This window comes from Mixophyes fleayi, chromosome 10 (genome assembly GCF_038048845.1).
Source record: "Mixophyes fleayi isolate aMixFle1 chromosome 10, aMixFle1.hap1, whole genome shotgun sequence".
NCBI classification, from domain to species: Eukaryota; Metazoa; Chordata; class Amphibia; order Anura; family Limnodynastidae; genus Mixophyes; species Mixophyes fleayi.
In genome coordinates, this window is record NC_134411.1 from 103,516,102 (window position 1) to 103,541,835 (window position 25,734).

At 41.8% G+C, this 25,734-nt stretch overlaps 1 protein-coding gene across 1 annotated transcript; it reads right to left on the reverse strand.

Annotated features, from left to right (window-relative positions):
- Positions 1 to 809: 809 nt before the first annotated feature.
- Positions 810 to 23,802, reverse strand: LOC142104610 (fatty acyl-CoA hydrolase precursor, medium chain-like). The gene is made up of 13 exons (XM_075189387.1): positions 23,694 to 23,802; positions 20,014 to 20,218; positions 19,773 to 19,911; positions 18,914 to 19,047; positions 17,195 to 17,348; positions 16,663 to 16,776; positions 16,037 to 16,132; positions 15,268 to 15,408; positions 14,346 to 14,423; positions 4,386 to 4,533; positions 3,079 to 3,225; positions 2,247 to 2,319; positions 810 to 1,228 (listed from the first exon to the last, which is right to left on the reverse strand). The coding sequence occupies exons 1-13, from the start codon at positions 23,752 to 23,754 to the stop codon at positions 1,042 to 1,044; spliced, it is 1,677 nt and encodes a 558-aa protein (XP_075045488.1). The 5' UTR covers positions 23,755 to 23,802; the 3' UTR covers positions 810 to 1,041.
- Between the last annotated feature and the right edge of the window lie 1,932 nt (positions 23,803 to 25,734).

Genomic DNA, 25,734 nt, shown 5'->3' on the forward strand with positions numbered 1-25,734 from the left:
ATAAGCGCCGTGTGACAATTAGGTTATTAAAATTATTACATTATTGTACAAGTAAAGATTCTGTTTCATACATGTATATCTGCATTGTGATTATGAATTTATATGCAACGAGAGTATCCAGGGGCGGATCTAGATAATTGGTGTACCGGGGGCGATTTAGGGGGGGGCGATTTAGGCCCCATCCCCTTTCTGCCTTCTGAGGCTGCACAGTATGTGCAGGTCTGTTCTGCAGTGACACAAACACAATCAGAGCATTCGGGCAGCACACTGTCACTGCAGAACGGACCTGCACATACTGTGCAGCCGTCGGCAGCAAGCCCCTGCTAGGGGGGGCGATTGCCCCGATCGCACCCCCCCTGGATCTGCCACTGCCAGGAGCGGAATAAGATAGTGTGCACTATTATGTAGTACAATAAGGGTTCTTTTATAGTATACAAAAATAGATGCTTTAAAAACAGATTGTATATACAGGCATTAAATGCATCTTGATTTATGTATAAGAAAAACCATGTTAACACAATTAAATCCATATTGTTTTATTGATGATTATACTGTTAAGAGTTGTTCATTTAGTTCCTAAATTTTTTATTGCTTGTATGTGTTCTGATGTGACCTTTTAGTGTACAGACACTTGTGCGGATACTGTAATCTGTTCTCTGCCTACATTCAGTAACACACATTTAGGCAGATCGTACTTACACCAATATTCAATATGAAAATGCTGGAGTTTTGCGCTATTTTTTAAAACGCAGCTTGTGTGCAGGTTCAAATCCAGCAATTTGAAATGAAATAAGAGTGAAAACAACAAATACATTTATTCCCTTTAATGAATGACTTATTTGATCATTTTTCACAGTATCAAGATTAAAGATAAGACGGTCAGTCAGATGTAATATTTATCAGGGTTAGTAAGATGTAATTCTGTTACTTGCTTACAGCTCCTTGAACATCCGTGCTGTTAGGAGTATGTTGGGCTGGTCCGTCTCAATCTTTCTATAAGACGCTCTGTAAGCCTCTACTTCTGGGATGATCTGGGGACATTTACAGATCAGAACGGGTTTCCCTTTCCTTCAGCAGCTCCTGCATTTTCTCAGGAAGACTTGTCGTCCAGAATTTAAATTTTTCAGCTTTCAGTCCTTCTGCAGGAACCTGCTCCAAATTAATTTTCAGATAACCTTCGACTTGGTCGTATTGAGGCCAGTTGATGAGCCCTGGCCCATTGGGATTACTGAAAAAGATAAAACCAGAGATTGTTAAAAAGAAAAAAAAGTGTCAGAAGGGAAGAGTCTCTACAGACTGGTGTCCAAAGGACGAAGTGACTTGCACATAAGTGAGGGAGTAAAGAAGTAGGGCTAGAAGTTGTGATTACACAATCTTGTGCAGTTTTTAGGGGACCACCACATTAGTTAGTAACAAGGCTATTATTATCGGATTGCAGCAGATATCTTTTTTAGTCCCAGCCTCATCATTCACAAATCCAGTTCTCATAGATGAATATGATTATGCGCCATTTATCCGACAATGGCGTTAGCTGTTCTATCCTACGAGGAGAGCATCGCAAGAGAGTGATCCCTCCCCAGCAGGCTTCCCACTCCCCAATCCCAAAATTTTGCACAGACCATTAGAATCTGTAAGTAAACTGATTGTGATCACTTACTACAAACTATTCGCCAGGTCAGGCTCCTAACGATCAATGTTAATAAATAGGCATGTTATATAATTTCTTATTACTGCGATAACAAATGATAACTAACGCAAGGAAAATACATTTGGTCATAAATAGACCTCCAAGTCTCCTGTAAGTATGAGTCTCCTGAGCACTACACCTCTTACACCTCAATGAACATAAAGTGTCAAAGGGCGATATGGATTCTGTTGGGTCAGAGCAGACATGGGATAGAAAACACATCTGTCCGATGGCTCCAGATCGACCTGTAACCTCTGGACGGTTATATTTGCTGTTTAGAAGACTCTTATGCTCCCAGTCCACATCTCACCCCTTTTATATTAGTATCTGATACTAGCGCACATCCTATGACAACTGAGCCACTGGATTTAGATAAGGAGAAGAGTGAATGTAGAAGGGGCCTTGGTAGTACAAGGGCTCTGGATATTCAGTCACAATACTGTGGTCTCTGATCTTTTACCCAGTATTGGGGCTCAGACAAGTGACCACACCGGGCGGAGATACTGTGTCAGGGATGGGGGGGGGGGGGGGGGGAGGGGGAAATCAGCAGATATCTTACCCAGTGCGGGCAAAGTTGGCCCAATATCTCATGACTTTCTTACTCAGAACCTTTTCTTCTTCCTCAGCGGCACCTACAGAGATACAATAACGGTGTTAGTAAGACCACAAAACAACATGCAAAATAGATCCCTTCTATGTGTGTACGACAGACAATGGGTGGGTGCACTCTGGTGTTTCTCAGGTGTGAGAGAAGCCAGGAAGATAAAACGATCTATTTAATATGAGCTGTCAGCGCACAGCAGCAACATGTTCCTCCTGGGTGTAACCCATAGACCTTGTCACAGTGATTTGGAGGAATGGGACGCTACGTACCGATACCTGATGAAGGCACATTGTTGCTCTTTGCACCGTCTTATGTAATAAGCCCCATAGAGGATTATAATATAAATAAAATAATCTCCTCCATCAACTTTGGTAGTTGTCTTAAATCAGAACTGGGATGGTGCCAATTTCCTGCCACATTAAGTTCCATTAATATTCCCCAAACCCATGGCCTGTATTTAATCAAGGATAATATTATTTTGCCATCTGAAATCTGTGACGTCACCGTACATTACTGGTCCCCTCCAGTGTTCCCAGCGACTGAGGCTCAGAGACAGCCGGATTCTCCACCTCTGTTTACTCATCACGTCTGTTGCATTATGACACCTCCTTCCTTTATCTACCTTGTCTGGTCTGGTTTTATGACCAGACGTTACTGATCTCCATGACTTTATTACTGCCAGATTCTATCCTACTTCCTGCCTAGACACCATATTGTGCCGGACGTGTGCCAGGCATTCCTATAACACGCCCATTTCAGGGCTCCTCTCAGCCTTTAGGGAAATTACCTGAGAACAGACCACCTTCCAGATATGGCCCTCCTATCACAAAGAACAACTCATCTCCATGGTCGGCCTTCACAAACGCTGGCTTAGAATCCTTAAACATGGACGGACGGCACTGGAACTCATAGAAGTAGACTGGGTGACCGGCGTCTGTTGGAAAGGAGGAGAATTGTAGTGACAGGGTCACAATATGAAGAATCAAAGAGACATAAAACAAAACTGTGTATTCAACAAATGAGGAGAAATATACCCTACCCCGTAACCTTGCCTCCTCTTCAGCTGGGACAGGGGGTTGGACACGTCACAATGGGGGCACTGCCACATCGCTAGGGGTGTGTGGCCCCATCCCTGGGGGCATGTCTACCAGGCTGCTTCGTACTCTCCTGCCCTCCCCTCCAATCACCAATCACTGAACGGCACCCATTCACTGCTGGTCTGACATGCAGATAATACCTCCCAAATTTCCCACCCACGGGACAAAGCTGTCCCGATCAGGATGGCAGGACAGAACCCTCAAATCAGGACTGTCCCGCCTAAATTCGGGACAGTTGGGAAGTATGGAATAGAAATTTTGGATTAAAGTGGACTTGTCACCAGGTCTTACCATGTTATATTTTTGCTCTGCACAATATGTATTAAGTCAAAAACATGGTTTCCCTAGAACACCGCTTGCACGGACTGAGCATTGTATTCTGTGCACTATACTCTCTCGCGGCCAGGCTTCTTCCAGCGCACACAGGAGAGCAATGTGGTGTAGAGCTGGCTCAGGACAAACATACTACAGTATTAAAGTTAGACTTGTAAGGTGAGCTGGGCTTTTAGAGTAGACAGCGCACTTCCGGGCCGGCTTCCTCTATAGCTCACAGCTCTCCTGCGTCCTGGAGGAAACCTGCATGGGAGAGAGAATGGCGCATAAACGGATATCTCCCAAGTGAACATAGCGCTAGGGAGAACCTAGTTCTTCTGCTAACAAAAAGAACATGACAGAACCTTGTAACAGGTCCCTTATAACTTGTCTAACAGAATGTATTTCCCAATCTCCACATTATATAATGTCATATCACAATCATTTCCTCTTCCACTTAGTATGTTAATGAGTAAAATGTGGCCGGTTTAGCTAGCAGCACACTGAATCTGACTCCAAATTAATATATTAGGAAATGATGCTGTCTAATGAGAAGAACGAACACACATATACATATATATATACATACACACACACTTTCATAAGGAATGAAACATTCCATAAATAAGGATAAGCTGCTATAGATCCACATTAAGCTGTACTAAGTCCTGGCCCAGTCTCCTACCTCGGTGATATTTAGCCGTCTTCAGGGCCGGTATTGCAAAAATTAAGTCTCCGACCAGATCCACAAAGAGGCTGCGGATTTCAGCAGGATCAGTCGCATCGCCCAGATATTCCTCCAGCAGCAGAGATGAAGCGCTGGACAGTGAACCCTGAAATATTTTCAGAATGTCAGATGTGATTTCAGGTTCTACAAGATCCAGAACATGGGACACAAACAGCAACAGGAACTGCCCGAGACAAACGGGGTGAAACGGGATTGTAACACTTATTTCATGTGAGGAAACAAAGTGAGACAATCCCAGCTCTGCACTCTATACAGAATGAAGCTGTTTTATGTAGTTTTATGCCTGTTTCTATTGTATTTAATTAATAAAAATTACAACACAGACTTATGTTACATGTATCAGTTTCCTGTAAAAGAACCACAGACAGTAAGTATTAGGAGAACTTAGTGTGCAGGTGAAAGGCTAACCTGAGAGTGTGATCTATGGACCAGCAGTGTGCAGTAACTGATTTTATATATATATATATATATATATATATATATATATATATATATATATATTTTATATCTCACATACAGGTTGTCTCAGATTCACAAAACAGAGCAAAAAAGATAAATAAAACAGATTATACTTTCTAGTATTATTGGATATATGATAACTGCTACAGGGCATGTCTTTGGGTGTGTACCGGCAGGACCAAGATTCTATAATATAAATGCTTAGTGGCGTGTGTTAGTCTGTCTGTGTGTGTATGTGTGTGTGTGTGGAAAAAATAAAACCAAGCTGCAGCGCCACCTGCTGGGCAGAGTTATACACTGACCTACTAAATTCTTAGTGTGTGTGGAAAAAAAAATTCAGAAAGGGCTGAAATTTGGTATACTAAGATGTTTTTAATTTGTTAATTTAATTTGTTAATTGTTAAAAATGTTTATAAAGATGTAAAAAATATATATATATATATATATTTCTTGAAGGAGAAGTGACAGTTGGGAGTGGTTGGTGGTTGCCGGGGGTGACAGTTGGGAGTGGTTGGTGGTTGCCGGGGGTGACAGTGGGGAGTGGTTGGTGGTTGCCGGGGGTGACAGTGGAGAGTGGTTGGTGGTTGCCGGGGGTGACAGTGGAGAGTGGTTGGTGGTTGCCGGGGGTGACAGTGGGGAGTGGTTGGTGGTTGCCGGGGGTGACAGAGCGAGAGGAGTGTGATACTCAGGACATCTATCCAGATGTCTGGATAGACATCTGGATAGATGTGGCGATGAAAATGAAGGATGAGGTGATGGAGAAGAATGATGAGGTGGCGACATGTGGACAAAACCACGTTAAAAAAGGGCGCTCTTCCCCTGAGGAGGCCTGGGCTATGGCCCAAATGCATGACAAGAACCTTAACACCTTAAGTAGCTTGATTTGACTAGAATGCATGAGTATCATGCACGGGTTAACTTGATATAAATATACCTGTAAGTGCCTGGTAACGGGTGTGGTAGGATTGATCAGCTGTCACAACGCCGACAGACTTTACAGCGACATTAAAATACAGATGAGTATAATAGCGACAAGCACACGATGTAGACTTATCTAATAGACAGCCCGTATAATATAATCCAGGTGGTGGGTCCAGCCATTGCCTCTTTTAAAAAATGCCATTTTCACTATTACAAGTGACGGAATTTCTTACTACAGAGATTTATGAAGTTGTATCTTAGATGTGCCGGGCATTAAGCGTTGGGGAAATAGTCGCTGTCGGTTAGACGGCAAATGTAGATTTTGTGTTGTGTATTAGAAGATAAGTCTACATTGTGTGCTTGTCTGTTATATTCATCTGTATTTTAACATCGCTGTAAAGTCTGTCGTCATTGTGACAGCCAATTAAATGATTACCACCACCCGGTAATAACATTGTATCCCTAATTTCTGTGCTGGAGCATAGAAGGATAAGGAGTTCCATCCACATTTGGTGTAACAGAGAATAGACTGTAACCATGCTACATGTCGTAAGCGGTCTATAAACTGAAGGACACATAAAACCACTATATACACTACTTATATTTTGTATCACTGTATGCTTTATGTGTATTTATTTCCTGGAAAAATACTCTACTGAGAGCAACTTATTATTTCAGCCACAAGACACCCAAACAGGCTGAACTTTTCCTACCATTAGCGCCTGATCATTGTGGAGCTTATGCTATTTTACTGGTAGGTCTAGTGCTCCATTAATGTACCTAGTATCCTGTGTTTTATTGACCTTGCTAAGAAGTATGCAGTCCTGTATTCCTGCCATCCTGTTATTAGTATATAATCCTGTGAGAGTTAATATGGTAAAAAGTACATATATTGATCAAACTTGTAAAATAAAAGATGCTTTCATTGTTTTTCTGAATATGATATTGACACCAGCTTTTCTGTTTCTTTCTCATGTGAATATGCTGAGCTTGGCAATACGCCCAGAGGCCGTGGCGGAGACTAAGGCTATGGACCGTCCTTGAAGATAAGGAGTTACAGGAGTTACAGGCCTTGACATTTACAGCAGCATTCTTGAGAAGAGGAATAATCAACAGATGTATAGACTCTTTCTGTTGATACTATGTCTAATTTTCCCCTTTAGAAAATGCAATAATTTCTAGATAACAAATGTGCCTGCGAACACCTTTTTCATGTATAAATAAAGCCTTCTGACTAGGGGGCAGTCAGAATTGATTCTCATTCAGCCCTAAAAAACTGAGTGTGTCTCTTCTCTATCGATCGATAACCCATTTGTTGCACAGGTACCAGAGCTGATAAGTTACACTATTGGGGTGTAACTCTGACAGTTTCAGTGGGGGCTCGTCCAGGATCTTCAATATATCCAGACCCTCTGGCACACGGGACCACCTCATCCCCAAGGACAGAGGACAAAATCCATATGGTGAGTAAAAAGCTTTATTTTTACTCTTAGAGTTCTGTCCTTGTGTATTTAGTCTAATGCTGGGACTTGTAGTTCCACAGCAGGAGGCTGGAAGATAGCAGTTAATTTTCTTTCTCTGTATGTGAGTTTTATCTCCTTCTTACTGCGTGTGAGGGAGATCCGTGTTTGTCTGTCTTGACTGTTTTACAAGAGACATGTTTCAAGGTTGAAAAAGCTGTACAGTTGTAAATGTAATGCTTTTGAAGAGATGAAAAGAAGTTTTAAAATCTTTGGTTCGTCACAAGACTGTAAATAATGTACATTATCATCACTATTACTGGTTTCAGAACAAAGTTGGCTGGGGTCCAACAAGCCGTTTCTGTATTTGAACAAAGTAATTTTGTTTTGTTTTTTTGAGAAAAATAGCTTTCTCTTTAATGAAGTTGAGAATTGTGGGAGTGAGCTTTACATGGAGAGATATTACAAGCTGTTTTTATCTGTGTAAAATGGCGTTAAAATGTTACGAGATAAAATGTCGTCTGTGAGCGAGAATTGTGAATATATATTTGTATTTTAAACATGGAAATCACAGAATCTGAAAATATGTGTGAATATTTGGTTTACAAAGAGATGATGAGAAAGGAGTGGCTTTGAACACTCGCCCAGGTCTCGTCACTTTGACATTCCCTGTTTGTGATATTGGGGACTGCCCTTTTGAGGAAATCAGTTTTTCATTGCATGGAACGCATAGCGTCACAGTTAAGCTACAAAGAGAAACTTTTAAACAAGTGTCGTATTAGCAGCTGTTCAATGTGAATTAATAACAGTTACTGTAATTCCTAGTGAATAAATGTTAATCTCTATGCAAAAGTTTTTTCTTCACAGATCTCCAGCTACAAAGCACCCTTTCAATCCAGATTGCATTGATCCAACTTCCAATGAATAGAAGTTTGCAATATATTCTGGTCAACAGCCACAACAAACATAAGTATAAACTAATGAAGGATTTAAAGAACGTAGATTCTGCTGAGAAATGATTACCTTGTTTTGGAAAGAGATATTAGAGTTTATGGGCTATTCGCATAGCAAATGCATGAACTAGGTGGTTTTTCTGTATGTCGAAGAAGGTGAGAAGATGTTTTTAAAGGGAAAAGGAGAAATGGACTAACATTGAAGTTGAATATGAAATAGTGTTTAAGTTTATTTTTGGTTTTTTTTAAACCAAATTTTATATCAGATGGTTTGAAAGAAAGTAATGCAGCAATGGCAGCCACAGTATCCAGAGACAAGGTTGTTACAATATGTGGATGATTTGTTATTGTGTGCAACAAATAAACAACAATGTAAAACAGAAACAATAAAACTACTTATGTTTTTACATAAGGTAGGATGCAAAATAAGCAAGGATAAATTGCATGTGGCACAATCCCAAGTAATCTTTTTGGGACACTGTATAGGAAAAGGAACAAAATACCTTACAGCAGACAAAATAAATGCTATAAAAGATGTTCCTGTGCCCACTACAGTGCGAAAATTAAGAGCCTTTTTAGGCTTGGTAGGTTATTGCAGAGAATGGATACCCAACATCTCTGCATTATTAGACCCTCTGTATGAAACCACCAAGGGTAATAACAAGGGCCCATTGCAACTTACAGATAAACAGGTTGATGTTTTTCTCCAAATAAAGGCAATCATTTTACAAGCACCAGCCCTGGGGTTACCAAATTATGATAAACCCTTTGTATATTCTGTCATGAGCAGAAGGGCTTTGCACACGGTGTATTAACTCAAGAACACGGTGGTAAACAATGACCTTTGGGGTATTACTCAGGAAAACTAGACCCTGTAATCAGAGGTTCAGCTTCATGCATAAGAGCAGTAGCTGCGGCCGTTCTGCTAAAAGACAAAGTGGGGGATATAGTGTCAGACCATTCCCTCACATTACAAGTACCACATGCAGTAACAGAAATTGTAAATCAAGCTAAAACCAAACATCTGTCAAATGCCAGACTTACTAAATATGAGGTTGCATTATTAAGTCCAAGTAACCTCACCATCAAGAGATGTACAGTATTAAATCCAGCCACCCTGTTACCACAGGATGAGGAAGAGGATTTAAAAGAGGGGAGTAGTAGTCTGTAAAGTAGCCATAAGCATGATGACTTCAGTGAGGAGTTTAATGCGCAGGGCTCAGATCACACTACAAATTTTTCTCATGACTGTTTAGCTTTGATGGATTCTAAGCATCAAGGGCTTCCCAATGTGTTCGAAGAGCCACTAACAAATCCTGATATGATCTTATTTGTAGATGGTTCCAGATACTACCACGAGGGGCAACCCAAAACAGGGTATGCTGTAACTACTGAACAGCAAATACTCGTCCAAGAGGCCTTAGACCCAGGGCAATCAGCACAAGAAGCAGAACTTCAGGCCTTGATAGATGCCTGTATTATGGCTGAAGGGCAGAGAGTTAATATATACACAGACTCCAGGTATGCTTTTGGGGTAGCACATGATTTTGGCCCCATATGGCATAGCCGGAACTTAATGGGGGAAAATGGTAAGCCAATAAAGCATGCAAGCCTCATAAAAGCATTATTTGAGGCCTTAGCAGCCCCTACAGAAGTGGCTATTTTAAAGGTAAAAGCACACACTAAGGAGCAAACGTTTGAAGTAAAAGGTAATAGATTAGCAGATAAAGCAGCCAAGGATGCAGCTTTAAAAGCAGTAGCCATATACTATGAGGTCACCCTAGGCCGAGGGAAACCAATAGACTTGCAGGTGTTGAAACAATTACAGAAACAAGCAATGCCCACGGAAAAGGGAGAGTGGGAAAAAAAGAAGGGGAGCAACAGCACAGAATGAATGGGACACTAAAATTAAAAATACAGAAAGCTATGAGAGAAACTGGTAAATCCTGGGTAGAATGTCTGCCCTTAGCTCTCTATTCTGTAAGAATAACCCCAAATAAAAAAACTAAGTTGAGTCCTTATGAAATATTGTTTGGTGGGCCACCCAAAACAGGGTGCTATTTTCCATGGGCAGCAGAATTGAATAGTACTTTTGAGTTAAAAGGTACCAATGAAACTCAATGTTGTGAGCAGCCTTTTCTGAAATGGCTAGAAAGCTATGAGGCAACGAATCAAATAGATCAGTGTGGAAATAGAACTGATACTATAAAGTATAACCAAACCAATAATGCTACAAACTATCAAGATAGAGTAATAGTTTGTGCCAATAATACACAGATGCAAAATTCCACCTTAGGGTTAAGGCTTAGATTTTATATTTTGCAATCACAGCCTAAGGTGGTAACCAACACAATTGTAAGGGTCCCATCTACATGTCTAATGATGGGAACAAGAAAACAAAGAAAAATAATAAGGTGGAACATTACTTTCCCGGCACATAGTCAAAAAAAGTGCAAGCGGGAGTGTTAGGAGCTACAGGGACAGGATTAGGCATAATGAATACAATAGACACTGAGGTCATAGACACGAAATTTAGCAAAACAGGAGCAGATCTCAGTAAAATATTTCATATGCAAGCTGATTGGATGCCCACAGTCTTCAACCCTTTGACTAAAAACATACAGTGGGATAAAGAGTTTTTGCAGATATACAACAGAACCATACTCAATAGCTGGAGTACACAAGTAAACATTACGAAATTTGTAAATTGGACCCAGTGTACGTTGCAATATTTGTATCAAAAGCAGCAGAAGGATACTGCACAAACAAAGCTTATGACTGGAAACATATTATTCTATAGAAAAATGTTTAATCTGACAAACCAAGGAAGGTTTAAGTTAGATGGAAGAAAAATAAGATGTGAAGGAACCTTCTGTGCAGGGACTCTAGAAACATATACAATAAAAACAAAAGTTCAAGTATGTAAATTTATTGTTATGCCCATGATTTTGCAGGATGGTAACCTATGGACACCTGAATTTAAGGGACATTATATTAATAACAAAAACAGGTCACATAATTTAGACCTCTGTGATGACACGGACATGGGACCAGTATGCCCACAACAGACTGTTATCTTTGAACCATGTTTACTACAGCATAATACCAGCATTTGTATATGGACATTGCATCCAAAAGAAAAAGAATATGAGACATTAATAGAGGTGGCTCCTCAGATGGTTTGTCTCATCACATATGATGAAGCAATAACACAAACTTATGGACTAGCTTACCCGTTCTCAGGGTGCTTAATAAATGTAACACACTTACAATGGCAAGGGAAGTTGCTAATGTTCTATAAAGATAAAATGACACAGGTGGACAAAATGTTCATGTATAATGATTTAACGTTACCTCAACTGACCCTAGATATAGGGATGATAGTGAGGGTAATTAATGAAACCAAGTAACTATATGAGCATCTTAAACAGGTAAATTATACCAATAATCATGCTAAAATGGTAACTATTATTGAAGGAAATGAGCTAAGAGGCATGGCTACCAAATTGAAGGAGGATTTGGAAAAGCATTGGTGGGATGTATTCACAGGGGCATCCCCCACAGTATATGCAATGTTAAATATGCTGATACACCCAGTATTGATACTATGTATAATCATTTTACTACTCAGCTTATGGAACTGCTTTATTGCCTACAAAATGTTTTGCGCCCCCAGACCTTTTCAGCTATATTGATACCTTACCCTCTCACCTTCCTATTCAAACTATGCAGCACAAAAGGTGATCCCCTTTTTGTGAAATAAGTGACTAAGACACTTGCCGAGCGCACTGCATATTTTCATACCTAATCTACCCCTGATTTATATTACTAAGCCCCCCCGGATACCTCCTATTGTCATACCATAATAAGATGAATGTATGTGAATTATAAGACTTTGACTGAATGTATCTTTACCAGCGTCTAGGGTCCAGAAGGGATTCCATTCATTGAAGTAGGCAAAGTGCAGGTGTAATCCACAGACATAAAGAGACAGGTAGCATTTTAAAAGTATGATAAAAAGGAGGATCTGTGAGAGTTAATATGGTAAAAAGTACATATATTGATCAAACTTGTAAAATAAAAGATGCTTTCATGGTTTTTCTGAATATGATTTTGACACCAGCTTTTCTGTTTCTTTCTCATGTGAATATGCTGAGCTTGGCAATACGCCCAGAGGCCGTGGTGGAGACTAAGGCTATGGACCGTCCTTGAAGATAAGGAGTTACAGGAGTTACAGGCCTTGACATTTACAGCAGCATTCTTGAGAAGAGGAATAATCAACAGATGTATAGACTCTTTTTGTTGATACTATGTCTAATTTTCCCCTTAGAAAATGCAATCATTTCTAGATAACAAATGTGCCTGCGAACACATTTTTCATGTATAAATAAAGCCTTCTGACTAGGGGGCAGTCAGAATTGATTCTCATTCAGCCCTAAAAAACTGAGTGTGTCTCTTCTCTATTGATCGATAACCCATTTGTTGCACAGGTACCAGAGCTGATAAGTTACACTATTGGGGTGTAACTCTGACAATCCTGAGTTCCCGATACCCTGATGCCAGTGTACAATCCTGAGTTCTTAACACTCTGCTCCCTGAGATTCCAACACCTGCTCTGTGTGTTCTATCCAGAGTTCCCGACGCTCTGCTACCAGTTTGCAATCCTGCTACATCTCTCCGGCCTGAGGACTCCGAAACCATACAAGAATTGACAATGGTTTTAAGTGTACTAATAAGTTTTGCACTTTCACAGATCTCTGCCTCCACTTGTGATATAATACAGTAAATCCAAAATGCATGAAAAGTGGATGAATGAAAAGTGGATGAAAGGTTCACACGAGCATTTCGTTATCATTTATATTAGGGTAACAGTGAGTGCACGCTCTGATAATACAAGACAGTGTTGAATTCTGCTCTGAGACTCATTTACAAACTGGAAGCAAAGCACATACACAGTACATGGTCCTATTCTGATTTTTACACACAACACTTTGTAGACTTGATTGAAATGCACTGTGGCTTAGTGGCTAGCACTTCTGCCTTACAGTGCTGAGGTCATGAGTTCGATTCCCGACCATGGCCTTATCGGTGTGGAGTTTGTATGTTCTCACCGTGTTTGCGTGGGTTTCCTCTGGGTGCTCTAATTTCCTCCCACAATCGAAAAACATACTGGTAGGTTAATTGGCTGCTATCAAATTGACCCTAGCCTGTCTGTCTGTCTGTGTATATGTTAGAAAATTTAGACTGTAAGCCCCAATGGGGCAGGGACTGATGTGAGTGAGTTCTCTGTACAGCGCTGCAGAATTAGTGGCGCTATATAAATAAATGGTGAGGATTATGATTATTAAATGCACATATCAGCAACAATAAATATGACACTACAATCCTGCGTTCACTTTAGGGCCTACAACTTAATTACAGCTTTACATCTCTTTTCTAAAAAACTGCTCATTGGAGCCTCATTAATGTCTAAAGTCAGGAGACTAAGAGGACACTGAGACTGTGCAATATCCATCAATGATCTGCTTCCGCCATCACAAGGAGCAAAATGATGCTTCACGTGTGGTAGCTGCCATCTCAGATGTAATATCAATAGGAACATGATGTTACAAGAGAGGAAACGGTGTTTGCTAGCACCTCCGCATTATGTGGTCTCACAATAGGTTAGAAACAGGAATGGTTAAATATGCAATAAAGATATAATTCATTCTTCACCATGGTCGTCTCTCGTCACTTTTCTGACAAAACCTCACTCTGCAGTTTTAGACACGGTGAGATGAGGGGCGCAGGTACCAGACCGAGGGGAGAAGGGATGTAAGGAAAGCTAAGTCTCCTAACACATTGTTTCCTCCTGCAGTATAATATTTATATAATAGAACAGTGACAAACTACAATAAGCTGTGATATTCCTCACAACATCGCGGATGCGTATTTTTTCCTATATTACGGTAGAAATCTTCACTCATTTCTCCTTGCGCCTCTATGGAGCGAGAGGAAAAGGAAGACAAGAGATCTGTCAAAATCTCCGCCACAAAGTGTTTTCAGAAATAGTCGTGAGACTTCGTGGCTAATTGAATTCCCCCCATAGACTGTACAGATCTTACCAGAATGGGGAAGGTTTTTAGCATTTCATGGGCAGCTTCTCTATCCATTCCATCTCTAACTCCGGTAATATTCATGGCCTGCCAACAAAACACACATATCAATTAACACAGATTTAACATCCCCGTGTCACAGATTCCTATTATCACAATCCTTTCCTGGGGTAGCTGCCTCCTTCCAGAATTTCCCCTCACGTACACATTGTGCTCACTGACATAACTGAATCTGCATGGTCACTAGGATCCTCGGGCTTTGCTAGGTTGGTGCAGGCTCTAAGGTAGAGCCAATGAGGCTACACACTTAGTCACAAGGGCTGTATGCTTATTTGTAACCATATTAACTATTGTATGCAAGACACTGTTACTACTGGTAATGCATCTAAGGTGGCACACAGACAATTCTACATCCACTAGATGAACATGTGTCTAATCACCCATACGTCCCTACTTCCGTTCTGATATTAGACTGATGCCATCATGGAATCACTTGTCACATTGAGTGTCTGTGACCCAGTATCCTACCTATACCTTCTGGTTACGGAGCCTGGCTTGTACAACTTCCTCCCCAGCTCTGGCTTCTCAGGACTACCCTCCCGGGTCTGAATGTATGGATTTGTCTTACCACTTTCTCTGACATTAACTTGTTTAATCCAGCATCCTTTCCTCCCAGTACCGGCACTTACCATAAACACATCAGACGTGTGCACAAGACATGGGGGTAACCGAGTGGGTAAACATATCTATCTTTATGGGAAAAGAAGCTGGTAGAGGTGGAGAGCACACTGTCCCCGACACTCATGTTTATGGCGCTCTACACACCAAATGTAAGAAGTAATGACAATAACATTTTCTAACCAATTCCGTTCCAAATCCTGGAAAACACAACAACAACAACAATAATAATAATATGTAAGTAATATTGTACCATTGGAAGGATCCAACCAAATTCCTGTTCCGTTATACCAGTCATAAATGGGACACTATTAACCTCCTTATCAGCCAAAATCTGTTCTGCAGATTTTGGAAGAAACACCCCATCGATACTTCCAGTCACAGTGAGGAATTTCTGTAGAGATAGAGAATGGTCATGTCAAAAGTACAGGTGAACCCCAACTACAGAGTCCCCGCTCCCCCCCCCCCAAAAAAAAACTAAAAACGTGTGCAGATTCTCAATGACGGGAGATATAACACGATTTTACTGTATTCATCTTGGTCTAGGTACCCCTGACCCCCCCTCTGTTCCCTTATCTTGCCCCCGCTGGAGGAGAAATATGAGACCATGTAATGAAACTGATTAATTTCTCTTCAGTGATGTTGCATCATAAATGAAACCTTGAATTGTTGTCTCTGTATCAGAGAATCTATTGATATAAATCCAATGTAAACAGTCACAAGAATACATATAAAATGCATGTATGTAGTCTCCCAATAGCCTCACTTACAGGAAGTCTGGTGTGCACAGGAAAAATGCTTCCCCTGTAGTCATGTCGCAGATTATCTAAATTAATGTTTGCATACAATATATATTTATGAATGTTAACAGTCACTGTTTTATATGTAGCAACCAGTAATATACATTTAATGCATCTTTAAGTGAAAGTTGAGGTTCTTCTGGATGATAATAATTGATACAACATTCTCTATCTGCCCAGTGTGATATTATGATATTGGACAATATGATTACATTACAGTACCAGGCTAGAACTTATAGAGATGATCTCTTCTTCAGATTTTGTCTTGAAACAATCCACCAATGTATTCTGGTCACATCCAGTCACGTTTGCAATTATCTGCAAGAGTAACATTTAATTTGGTTACAAGAAGAACTGCAATGATTCCAAACAATTACTAGTTGACAGCATTTTGTTGAGGTCCATATGATTAGCATCTTAACACAGTTTTGAAGGATGGGAATAGAGCAACCTATAGATGAGCAGATCACATTATTTACAGCAGTATAGAGCATTAAAGGACCCAAGTGTGCAGACCTTGTAGGACACAATGAAGTGTCCACTCATGATTATATAAGTGAGGGCTGCATGTGACAGGGGCAGTGACATGATGTGAGGAGGGGAATGGAGGCAGCAGGAAGCCACAGACTGAGAGTTATATAGTGGAAGGAGCAGGGTCCCCAACAGCACAGATTAGTAGTTTCTTTCCCCATGAATAGATGGATCTTTGTGCAAATAGTACAGGAAGGATGTTGATGTATCAGCCACCAGGTATTGGTATTGGCTGGCGTAAGAATGCCGTTATTGGCACAGTAGTTGGCGCTATAAACACAGACGGGGTAATTCCATTAGAAGGAAAATATACCTACATTTCTAATAAAAATAACTTCCTCAACAGACTTGGCCATCAAACCTGGCATGATGGCTACACCGCTCTCCGCAATGGCTTTGTGGAATAAGCCTTTGGCTAAGGGAGATACCACCTAAACATGTGAAAAACACAGAGGGGGGAGAAGAGATGAGAGCTTAACAATCATGTTTCTAGAATCAGGATAAAAGGATATTATTATATCAGTAGGTTTGTCAGAGCACTATACACTCATCAGTCACTTCCTGGGTGAGCTCTTTACATGGAGAGACAACCTGCACTTAACGTCTGGTATTCTGAACTTACAAAGATACCTGTGCTGTCTAGTAGTAAATAGGATTTCTGTAAAATAGAGCGATATTTTCAGTTATGCTCAGTCCTAGAGGTTCTTCTCTTATCTTTAGATTTCTGTCTGTCGGTATGTACTAGATAAACAGATAACACCCACCAGACTTCATGGCTAGAATATGAAACTACTAAGCTACATGAGAATCTCTCTATATAACCAAGTTATTTTAGTAAATAGAACATACCAAGGCAGAGACACTGATTCCCCCAGCAGACTCCCCAAATATAGTGACGGAGTTGTGGTCACCTCCGAAATCGGCAATGTTATTCTGAACCCACCGGAGTGCCTCCACCTGATCCAAGAATCCGTAGTTTCCAGGCGCCCGTTCATCACCGGAGCTGGGACAGAGAATCACAGGAAGTTTATATCAGGTGGTACCAACTGTCTGATCTCTGTGGCTAGCAGGAAATATCCACAAAAACACCCACAAAGAAAAAAAAAAATGAAATGTTTTACTATTTATTAGTGTAAATCTATATGCAAACCAGTGTGGCTATTAAATATGTACCACAAAGTGAATTCAAAGGCAAAATCTCCTTTCACCAGATCTCACCCCGTTCTCCACCACTCACCTACCTACCCTCAGTTCTTCCTCTCCTCTTACTGAGGGCCAGGAGTTCACATTTCTCATCTTCCTTCTCAACTTGTCCCCTCAAACCCATTCACTGTCAATTTATACCCTGATTCCCAATAATTGGCAGCACGTAAATCACCTCTTCAACATGTCCCTCGCTACTGACACTTTTCCTTCCATATTCAAAAAGTACACTCATCTCTCCTGTACTCAAAAAGCCATCTCTTGGCCCGACCTCTTTCTCCAGCTTCAGCCGTTTGTCTCCTCACTTTTGCTTCCAACTACTTAAGCGTCTTGTGTACAACACCTGACCCACTTTCTCTCCACCCCCCTCATCCTCTTCAGTCCTCTACACTAGGACACGGCTCTCACTAAGTGACCAACAATCTCAGCCAAGTCAAAGGACAATTACTCCCCACTCATCCTCCTCGACTTTCCTGATGCTTACCATACAGGCAACACCTTTCCCTCCCTTGGACCTCATAGCATTGTTCTCTCCTGGTTCATCTCTCACTCTGCAAACAGTCTATCAGTGTCTCTACTTCTGACACCATCCTCTGCACTCCCTTTATTTGTTGGGGGTCTCTCGAGGCTCTGTTCTCAGCCCTCTGCAGTCCTCTCTTTAGACCTCTTCTCTCAGCCACAACCACCACCTCTATGGAGATAGAAAACCAAATCTACCTGACCTCCCCTGACCGCTCGTCTTCTCTTTTATCTTGTGTGTGCGCTACTGCATCTCCATTATCTCCACTTAAATGTCTTAACAGTGCCTAAAGCTCAACCTCACCTTGAGAACCCTCATTAACACGTCCACTTTATATATCACTGTCCTCGTCACCAGATACTCTCCGACTCATCCTCTTAGATCTCCTTCGGACCTGCGCCACCTCTCACTCCTAACTCCAAGATTTCTCCCGTGCTGCTCCCCACTTATAGAACTCCCTACCCCACCTGACCAGACTCTCCCCCAACTGTCAATCTTTTAAGCACTCTCTCATATTCCCCCTCTTCACTATAGGCTCTCCCCCTCCCGTATCATACTACCGCCTCTGCATGTTCTGCCAGCTCCAGTCTCATGTCCACTCCAAGTACCACTACCTCTCAATGTCTCAGCATCGCCCTCTCCCTGTAGACTGTAAGCCTCTCACTGGCAGGGCCCTATCTATCCTCTGTCTCACGTCTGCACCTGTCCTGGTTTTAGGTATATAGTTTGATTGATTAATAATTTTGACTGTACAGTGCTGCAGAATTTTATGGCGCCTAAAAAACAATGATGAATTACTGTGTACATTTATGCAATTTGCATGTTACATGCAAAATGTGAGTTACCTGAGAAAGCCCAAGATCCCCAGTCGATACTGGATAGAGACAACAATAACGTTTTCATGGGCGCTCAACGCTGAGCCCTCAAACATCATAGCCCCTCCCATCGACAGACCACCTCCATGTATAAATACCATCACCTGGGCAAAAGCATCAAATGTAACGTTACATTAGTGAGATACAAAGATCTGCACATCTACAAATTCCCACCTGCCCAATACGGGAGGGCAAAAAACCATCCAACATTTGTGCTTCTCTGTACACAGTAAATACACCCAGGAAGTTTCCCAACATTGGCAGCACCCATAGGAATGTCTAGAACAATTGGTAATATTACAGAAACAGCTGATACCCTCTTTCTCTAAGAACATGGTATATAAGAGGAGCGTTTAGAGCAGTAGGCCGGGCCCCAGATTTTACTCAGACCCAGCAACGCAATTATGGCCTGTAAAATAATCTGAGTATGACACTTGCTTTATACAATACGGTAGATTGGCTTCTGGCATTTTACTAAATTGCCACTCATAATATTAGATATATTTGTGGCTCATATCTGACGTACTGTGAGATGGGGGCACATTTCTAGTCCTGTAATGGTGATTAATAATATAATAATAAGTGATTATCCTCAAGATTTATATATGATGTATATGAAAAAAAATACATAATAAATGGATACAAATATAGATACTCATGTACATAAAGTAAAAGCCAAAATCAATATTTACTTAAAGAAAAACTAAAAAAAATATATATACAAATTTTTTATGATAAAAGCACTAAAAAAAAATATATATATTTTAAATAGTAAAGAAAGCATTAATAATACATTGCAATATATTTTAGGTTAGAGGGCCATATTTACAGGTAATTTCACATTGTCCTCTCGGTCTGCTGGGGTAAAGATATTCAGGTACAGACAGTCCTCGGACACGGGGGGTAACGTCAATTTGACCTTAACCATTTCTAGTAGTTGTCGCATCACCTCCATACTCTGCAGACACCTGTAGACAGGATTATGAGAGTTATGTAGAAGACAATTAGACCAAACCTGAGGTCAGATCAGAATCTGCTGAACTTCACCCATTCCCCTCCTGTATACTTACATGGGGGGATTTTCTGTGGCCTCTCTCACAGAGCTCCATGGCTGGGGGGGTTCTGGACTTGCAAATCTTAATGGACCTACTGGAGGCTTCGCGAAGGGAACACCATAGAAAGCGTGTACAGTTCTGTCCGTCTCCTTCGCCGATAGCGTCTTCCCTCGGAGAGTTCCGTACTGTGTCTCCAACAGGGGCCTGTCCTCCTCCTGTCCTAAAATCACATCAGCAATAATAGTGCGTGGACTGCTAAGTCCAAATATTGCACAGAAAAACATCTGCTTCAATGCTGGATGTATTAATACAGATATTCTAGGCAACTACCACGTTTCAGGATAAGTGGCCCCACCAGCGTTGTACCTCATCTTCTCTATGCGTAATCATCCACGGACACATGTCAAATGCAAACACCTTGTCAGTTGCTAAGGCAGCGCTGTTTGCTCCTCACATTCCCGCTGTTCTCATCACAGAGGGAAGACTGGGCACAGAGCTAGTGGGGCCCAGTCCATGTACACTGCAGGGGCCCCTGTCCTGTGTCAACTTCAGTTCTGCTAGTTTAGGGGGGGGGGGGGAAGCATTACATTTTGGGTAGAAAAATCCATTACACTTTCACTGTTCCATGTCCAGAGGACAGAGCCAGGTAACAGTGTGTCAGGCGCCGTCTCCGCACTAACACTTGGTGCAGGAGACGGACGCCTGCACCTTCTCAGCAACCATGTGCTGTTGCCTAGCAGCGGGATGCTATCTCTGCTCACCTGTCTGCAGCCAGCATGTCTTACCGCCAATATCTCCCTAAACCAATCAGGAGGCACATTAGGGTATATAAAGCAGCCTCTGACACATGTCTAGTGCCAGAGTATTTGTTCACTCCAGCTCCAGCGTTTCCTGAACTTCTGATCCAGAGTGTTATTCGGTTCTGACTCGGCTTCCTGTGACTACTCTCCTGTGTTTCGTTTTGGTACTTCGCTGCCCGGCTGGTTTGACTATTTGGCTTGAACTGACTTCTCTCTGGATTCTCCCTCTGTACTGCACCGCTCGGTTGGCTCTGACCTGGATTGCCTGACTACGCCTGTCTACTACTGTCGCTACACCGGTGACTGTCTTGGAGAACCGCGACCTCCATACCCTCTGCAGCTAAGCCCAAACCTCCTTGCGGGGGTCCCTGGTGAATACCAGGGGTACGTTAGACTCCGTGCCTCCCTGTTCAGTTGCGCTAATACCGGTTAGCGGCCATCTCTGCAATTCCGTGACACAGTGACTACAGCCAATACAAACACACTACACAGATACATACTCACATGCCTGAACACACACACACACACACACACACACACACACACATACACAACCTCTCTATTTAATTGATGCGTTTCTTTAACCCAACCTTTCAGTGTAAACTGTTCATGTGACGAAATCTTCTGTCTACACCCAGGATTATTACTGCCTCTGCCTTGACCTTGGACCTAGTACTCTACAAGTCATCCACTCCAAGCTATACAAGGCAGGATCTGATTTATGTGACTGATATGCACTGACTTGTTTGTGTGTGGTACAGTTCTGCATGTAATGTGAGCAAAGACAGACCTCTGCCCTATAGATTGATAACACTGCACCTGAATGTGATAACACTGCACCTTTTACATTTTACAAAATCCTCTTCAAATATAGAGTGGTGAAGCCCAGATAATAGGAGTAGATGGTAATAGATGCATCTGAAATGCAGAAAAAGTGGAATTGCACTTGGCAAATACAGAAAAATAGGGGCATTTCCAGCAACAAATACCAGGGACAAACCTAGAGAACCTGGGACTGTCCATGGAAATTAAGGACAGTTGTCAGCATTATACACTAACTAGCAGCATAAGGTATAGGCCATAATACCAGGGAAAGCTTTGTATGTATAGAGCTTGCACTCCTTCCAGAACACAATACTCTACCCTTGTGTTATACAGCAATCTTGTAGGACTGGGTTCTCAGCTCCAGGAGGGAGGTGGGAGGATAACCGGCTGCCAGTGTGGGAGAGGGACACAGTAATAAGTTGATGTCTGGGGACAATAAGACCTCACATTGTGGTGGGAAGCTGGATATTCTATATCTGTAACTATAGGACATGAATGCAAATTGTACAGCAGAGGGAAGACCGGACATCAGTATTTGCTGCTCTGTCACACCGTACATCACTGCCTGCATTCATCCTATGCTACGTTACAACCAAAACACCACGTTTAGTCACATTCAGCTCAGTCTGTTCCATGGACTACAATAAGTCATCTTCACTGAACTTAATGTCATTTATTGACACTATCATTAATATTGATGAACATATTTGTATTATTGCGCTGTATAATATATAGTATATAAATAATAAATATGTCCACCATGCTCACTCTCACTTCTCTGCAGCAGGCTGCCATGTTTGGAGGGAGGGGCTGCTCTACCTGAGCAGAGATTGAGTGACAGCTTGTCACACTTGCTGTGTGGATTCACACACAGGGGAGGACCGGTGAACTAATAGTAACACCAAGAACTTCAGTCTCAGTGGTTTTACCTGCAGAAGATATGGGCGGAGCTTCAGTTGTCTGTAATTGGGAGCGGTGGGTTATTAATTTGTAACAGAGCGGCAGTGATCTACCTCCCTGGTTCATATATGAACATTTCCATGTTGTGGTTTAGTGGTCATTTAAATACTCCTCAATAAATGTTCATTTATTAAGCCCAAGGAATGTGGAAACTGAGAAGTCATATTATTTGCAGCAGACAGAGAGCTGCACTGTGTAGTTGGTAAACATTGTTGGGGCAAATATTTCAAACCTGTTCCTGTAAATCAGAAAGAGCTGGTAACTATGTACAGTATAACCTGTGTTACCGGTCAGTGGCCTCTATAGTGATATAAATAGGAGGATGCCGCTAAGGTCATGGATCAGTGCAGCAGAATCTGTCTCTTCTGTGTTAGTTCAATCATCTTTTGTGACTAATTTGCACCATTTTCATGTAAAAATTTCTACACCTACAGGTTGCAGCAACAATAGAGCAGGTTATGTAACTTCTACAGTTGGCAACATTTGAATTAATGCAATTTATTGTTAAGCAATCTGCATCTAAATAGGAGCAAGAAATATATTCACAATGTAATTAGTGTTAGATTACCCAATCCCTTCTGTTACTGCATAGACCCCGAGATTCTCACACACACTGATACATTAGTAGCTGCATAGACCCCGAGATTCTCACACACTGATACATTAGTAGCTGCACAGACTGAGATCCTCACACAAACTGATACATTAGTAGCTGCATAGACCCTGAGATTCTCACACACACTGATACATTAGTAGCTGCACAGACCCCAAGATTCTCACACACTGATACATTAGTAGCTGCACAGACTGAGATCCTCACACAAACTGATACATTAGTAGCTGCACAGACCCCGAGATTCTCACACACACTGATACATTAGTAGCTGCACAGACTGAGATCCTCACACAAACTGATACATTAGTAGCTGCATAGACCCTGAGATTCTCACACACACTGATACATTAGTAGCTGCATAGACCCTGAGATTCTCACACACACTGATACATTGTAGAACAGACAATCAGCCTTATGCCTATCCTAAGTACAATGTAACTGCCGCCTGTGTGGCCCTTCAGTTAGAGCCATAAAAGTCATGCTATTTTTTTTACCTGTTGCCAGAGCCCCCAGTGTGAGGGCGCACAGTATAATCCCTCTCATCATTGTCCCCATTATTCAGGAATGAGCAGTGCTTGCAGCCCAGTAAGAAGATCTCTGGAACTATGAATGAGAGAATTGTTGTGGGCTGGAACTTAAACCTCTGGACAGAACTCTAACATGACTTGTGATTGGCTGCTGAAGTTGTCAGTCACTGGCTGATAAACTGCAAGTTTTCATGTCTATATCAGGACATGTAAAAGCTCCAGATTTCATCACCTGTATCACATTGTATCAGGATGTAGCAAAACATAAATGTAGCCAAGAAGATCTGCATTGTGTCCAGTCATATTCTGGAGGGTGCATGAAATATATGTCTCATTTCCTAGGGCACTTTGCTGCTGACAAGGAGTAAACATTACTCATAGACTGAGCTTCTCAGAGCATAGAGCTCTGAATGACTTTGCTGTAGGGATATAGAATTGTCACTGACTCCATAGGAAAGCAGTGATGGTGGCACCTGTGTGATGTGGGCATAGGGCCAGCGCCGGTGCTAGGGTTCATGGCGCCCTAGGCAAAATAACGCCGCCGCCGCCCGCCCCCGCTCACCGCACACCAGATAAAAGAATAATTAATTAAATGTTATTTACCTTTTCTTCCCTAGCTGCTCCTCGCGATGCATGCTGAGAGGGGAGGGGAGAACTCAGAGGCGCCGCCGGACAGACTATCACATGATCACTGCCGCCGCTGCCCTTCTCTCCTGAGAAAATCTAGTCAGCGGCGCCCTGCAGGTCCCGACGCCCTAGGCAACTGCCTAAGGTTGCCTAATGGGAGCGCCGGGCCTGCATAGGGCAATACCAGGCCGGCTCTTTACAATTCTGAGACTCTCTGACCAGCCGACCGCAGCTTCAAAAGTGATGAAATGATCTGTCATTATATGACAGAGAACGGGGAACGCTGCTCCCGGGTACAGCACTAGTTTACTATCAATCAATGCTTGGAGAAGCCCTTTAATATATTTATGTTATCACTATAGAGCAGCAGAGACATTAATAACAGCTTATTGTGAATCATCTTATTATCAATTGGAGAAGATTAGTTAAAAATGTGTAAAAGTCCCTGTTAGTAGGATGCACCTGTTCACAGCCTGGAATCCATTGTGGTTAGTAATGATATTAATGCCCTCACTGACCTCTGCTATAGACACAGACAAGGCTACATTACTTCCTCTGCTTCTTGCATTTTCTCTGGTTTAGACTGAGGCCTGATTATCACTCCAGTCTCCACACACCCCTAACAGCTCATGTGAGGAGTTTTGTCTGTGGAACAGGTAGGATAATTACTACCCAGCCAAGTAGACTAAGTCAGCTGTGCAGGATTAAGGAAATCCTGAAAACATGAGCTGTTGGGGTGCGTGAGGACTGGAGTTAAGAAACTCTGCAATAAACTGACTAGGCTGCAGCATAGAGCGTGAGGTTTTCAGGGGGCATTAGAGTTTTCGGGGTGCAAAATCATGACAGGGAGATGTATAAACTGGAATTAATTTCAAAATATAAGAGAATAATTGTTCTCAAAGTAAAAAGAATAAGTTAATAAGGTTATAATCTTAACGTTTTCCCCTGGTAAGGGCTGAAGACAATGAGTCTTCATTGGGCAGGAGCTCGATGATAGACATTTAAGTAAGACAAGGATGGCAACAGACGCAGACGTGACAGCCCCCTCCTCCTTTCACATATTCATCCTCCGTAGTGCTCGTTCACACCTCTGCTCTGCTATACTGTTCTGGTTTGAATGAAAACTAAATGAGTGACAGAGATTGGTGTGACCATTTTAACAGCTGAGTTTCAAAAACACAAGAACATAAACACGTGGGGGGGGGGTTATTTTACCCACCGCGTATTAGCTTGGCATAGAAGGTGAGAAGGCACTCCGAGAGTATTAGCCCAGGGCAGTCATCATCATTTATTTATATAGCGCCAACATATTCCATAGCGCTTTACAATTGGGTACAAACACAGTAAACTAATAAACACACTGTGTAAAACAGACAAAGAG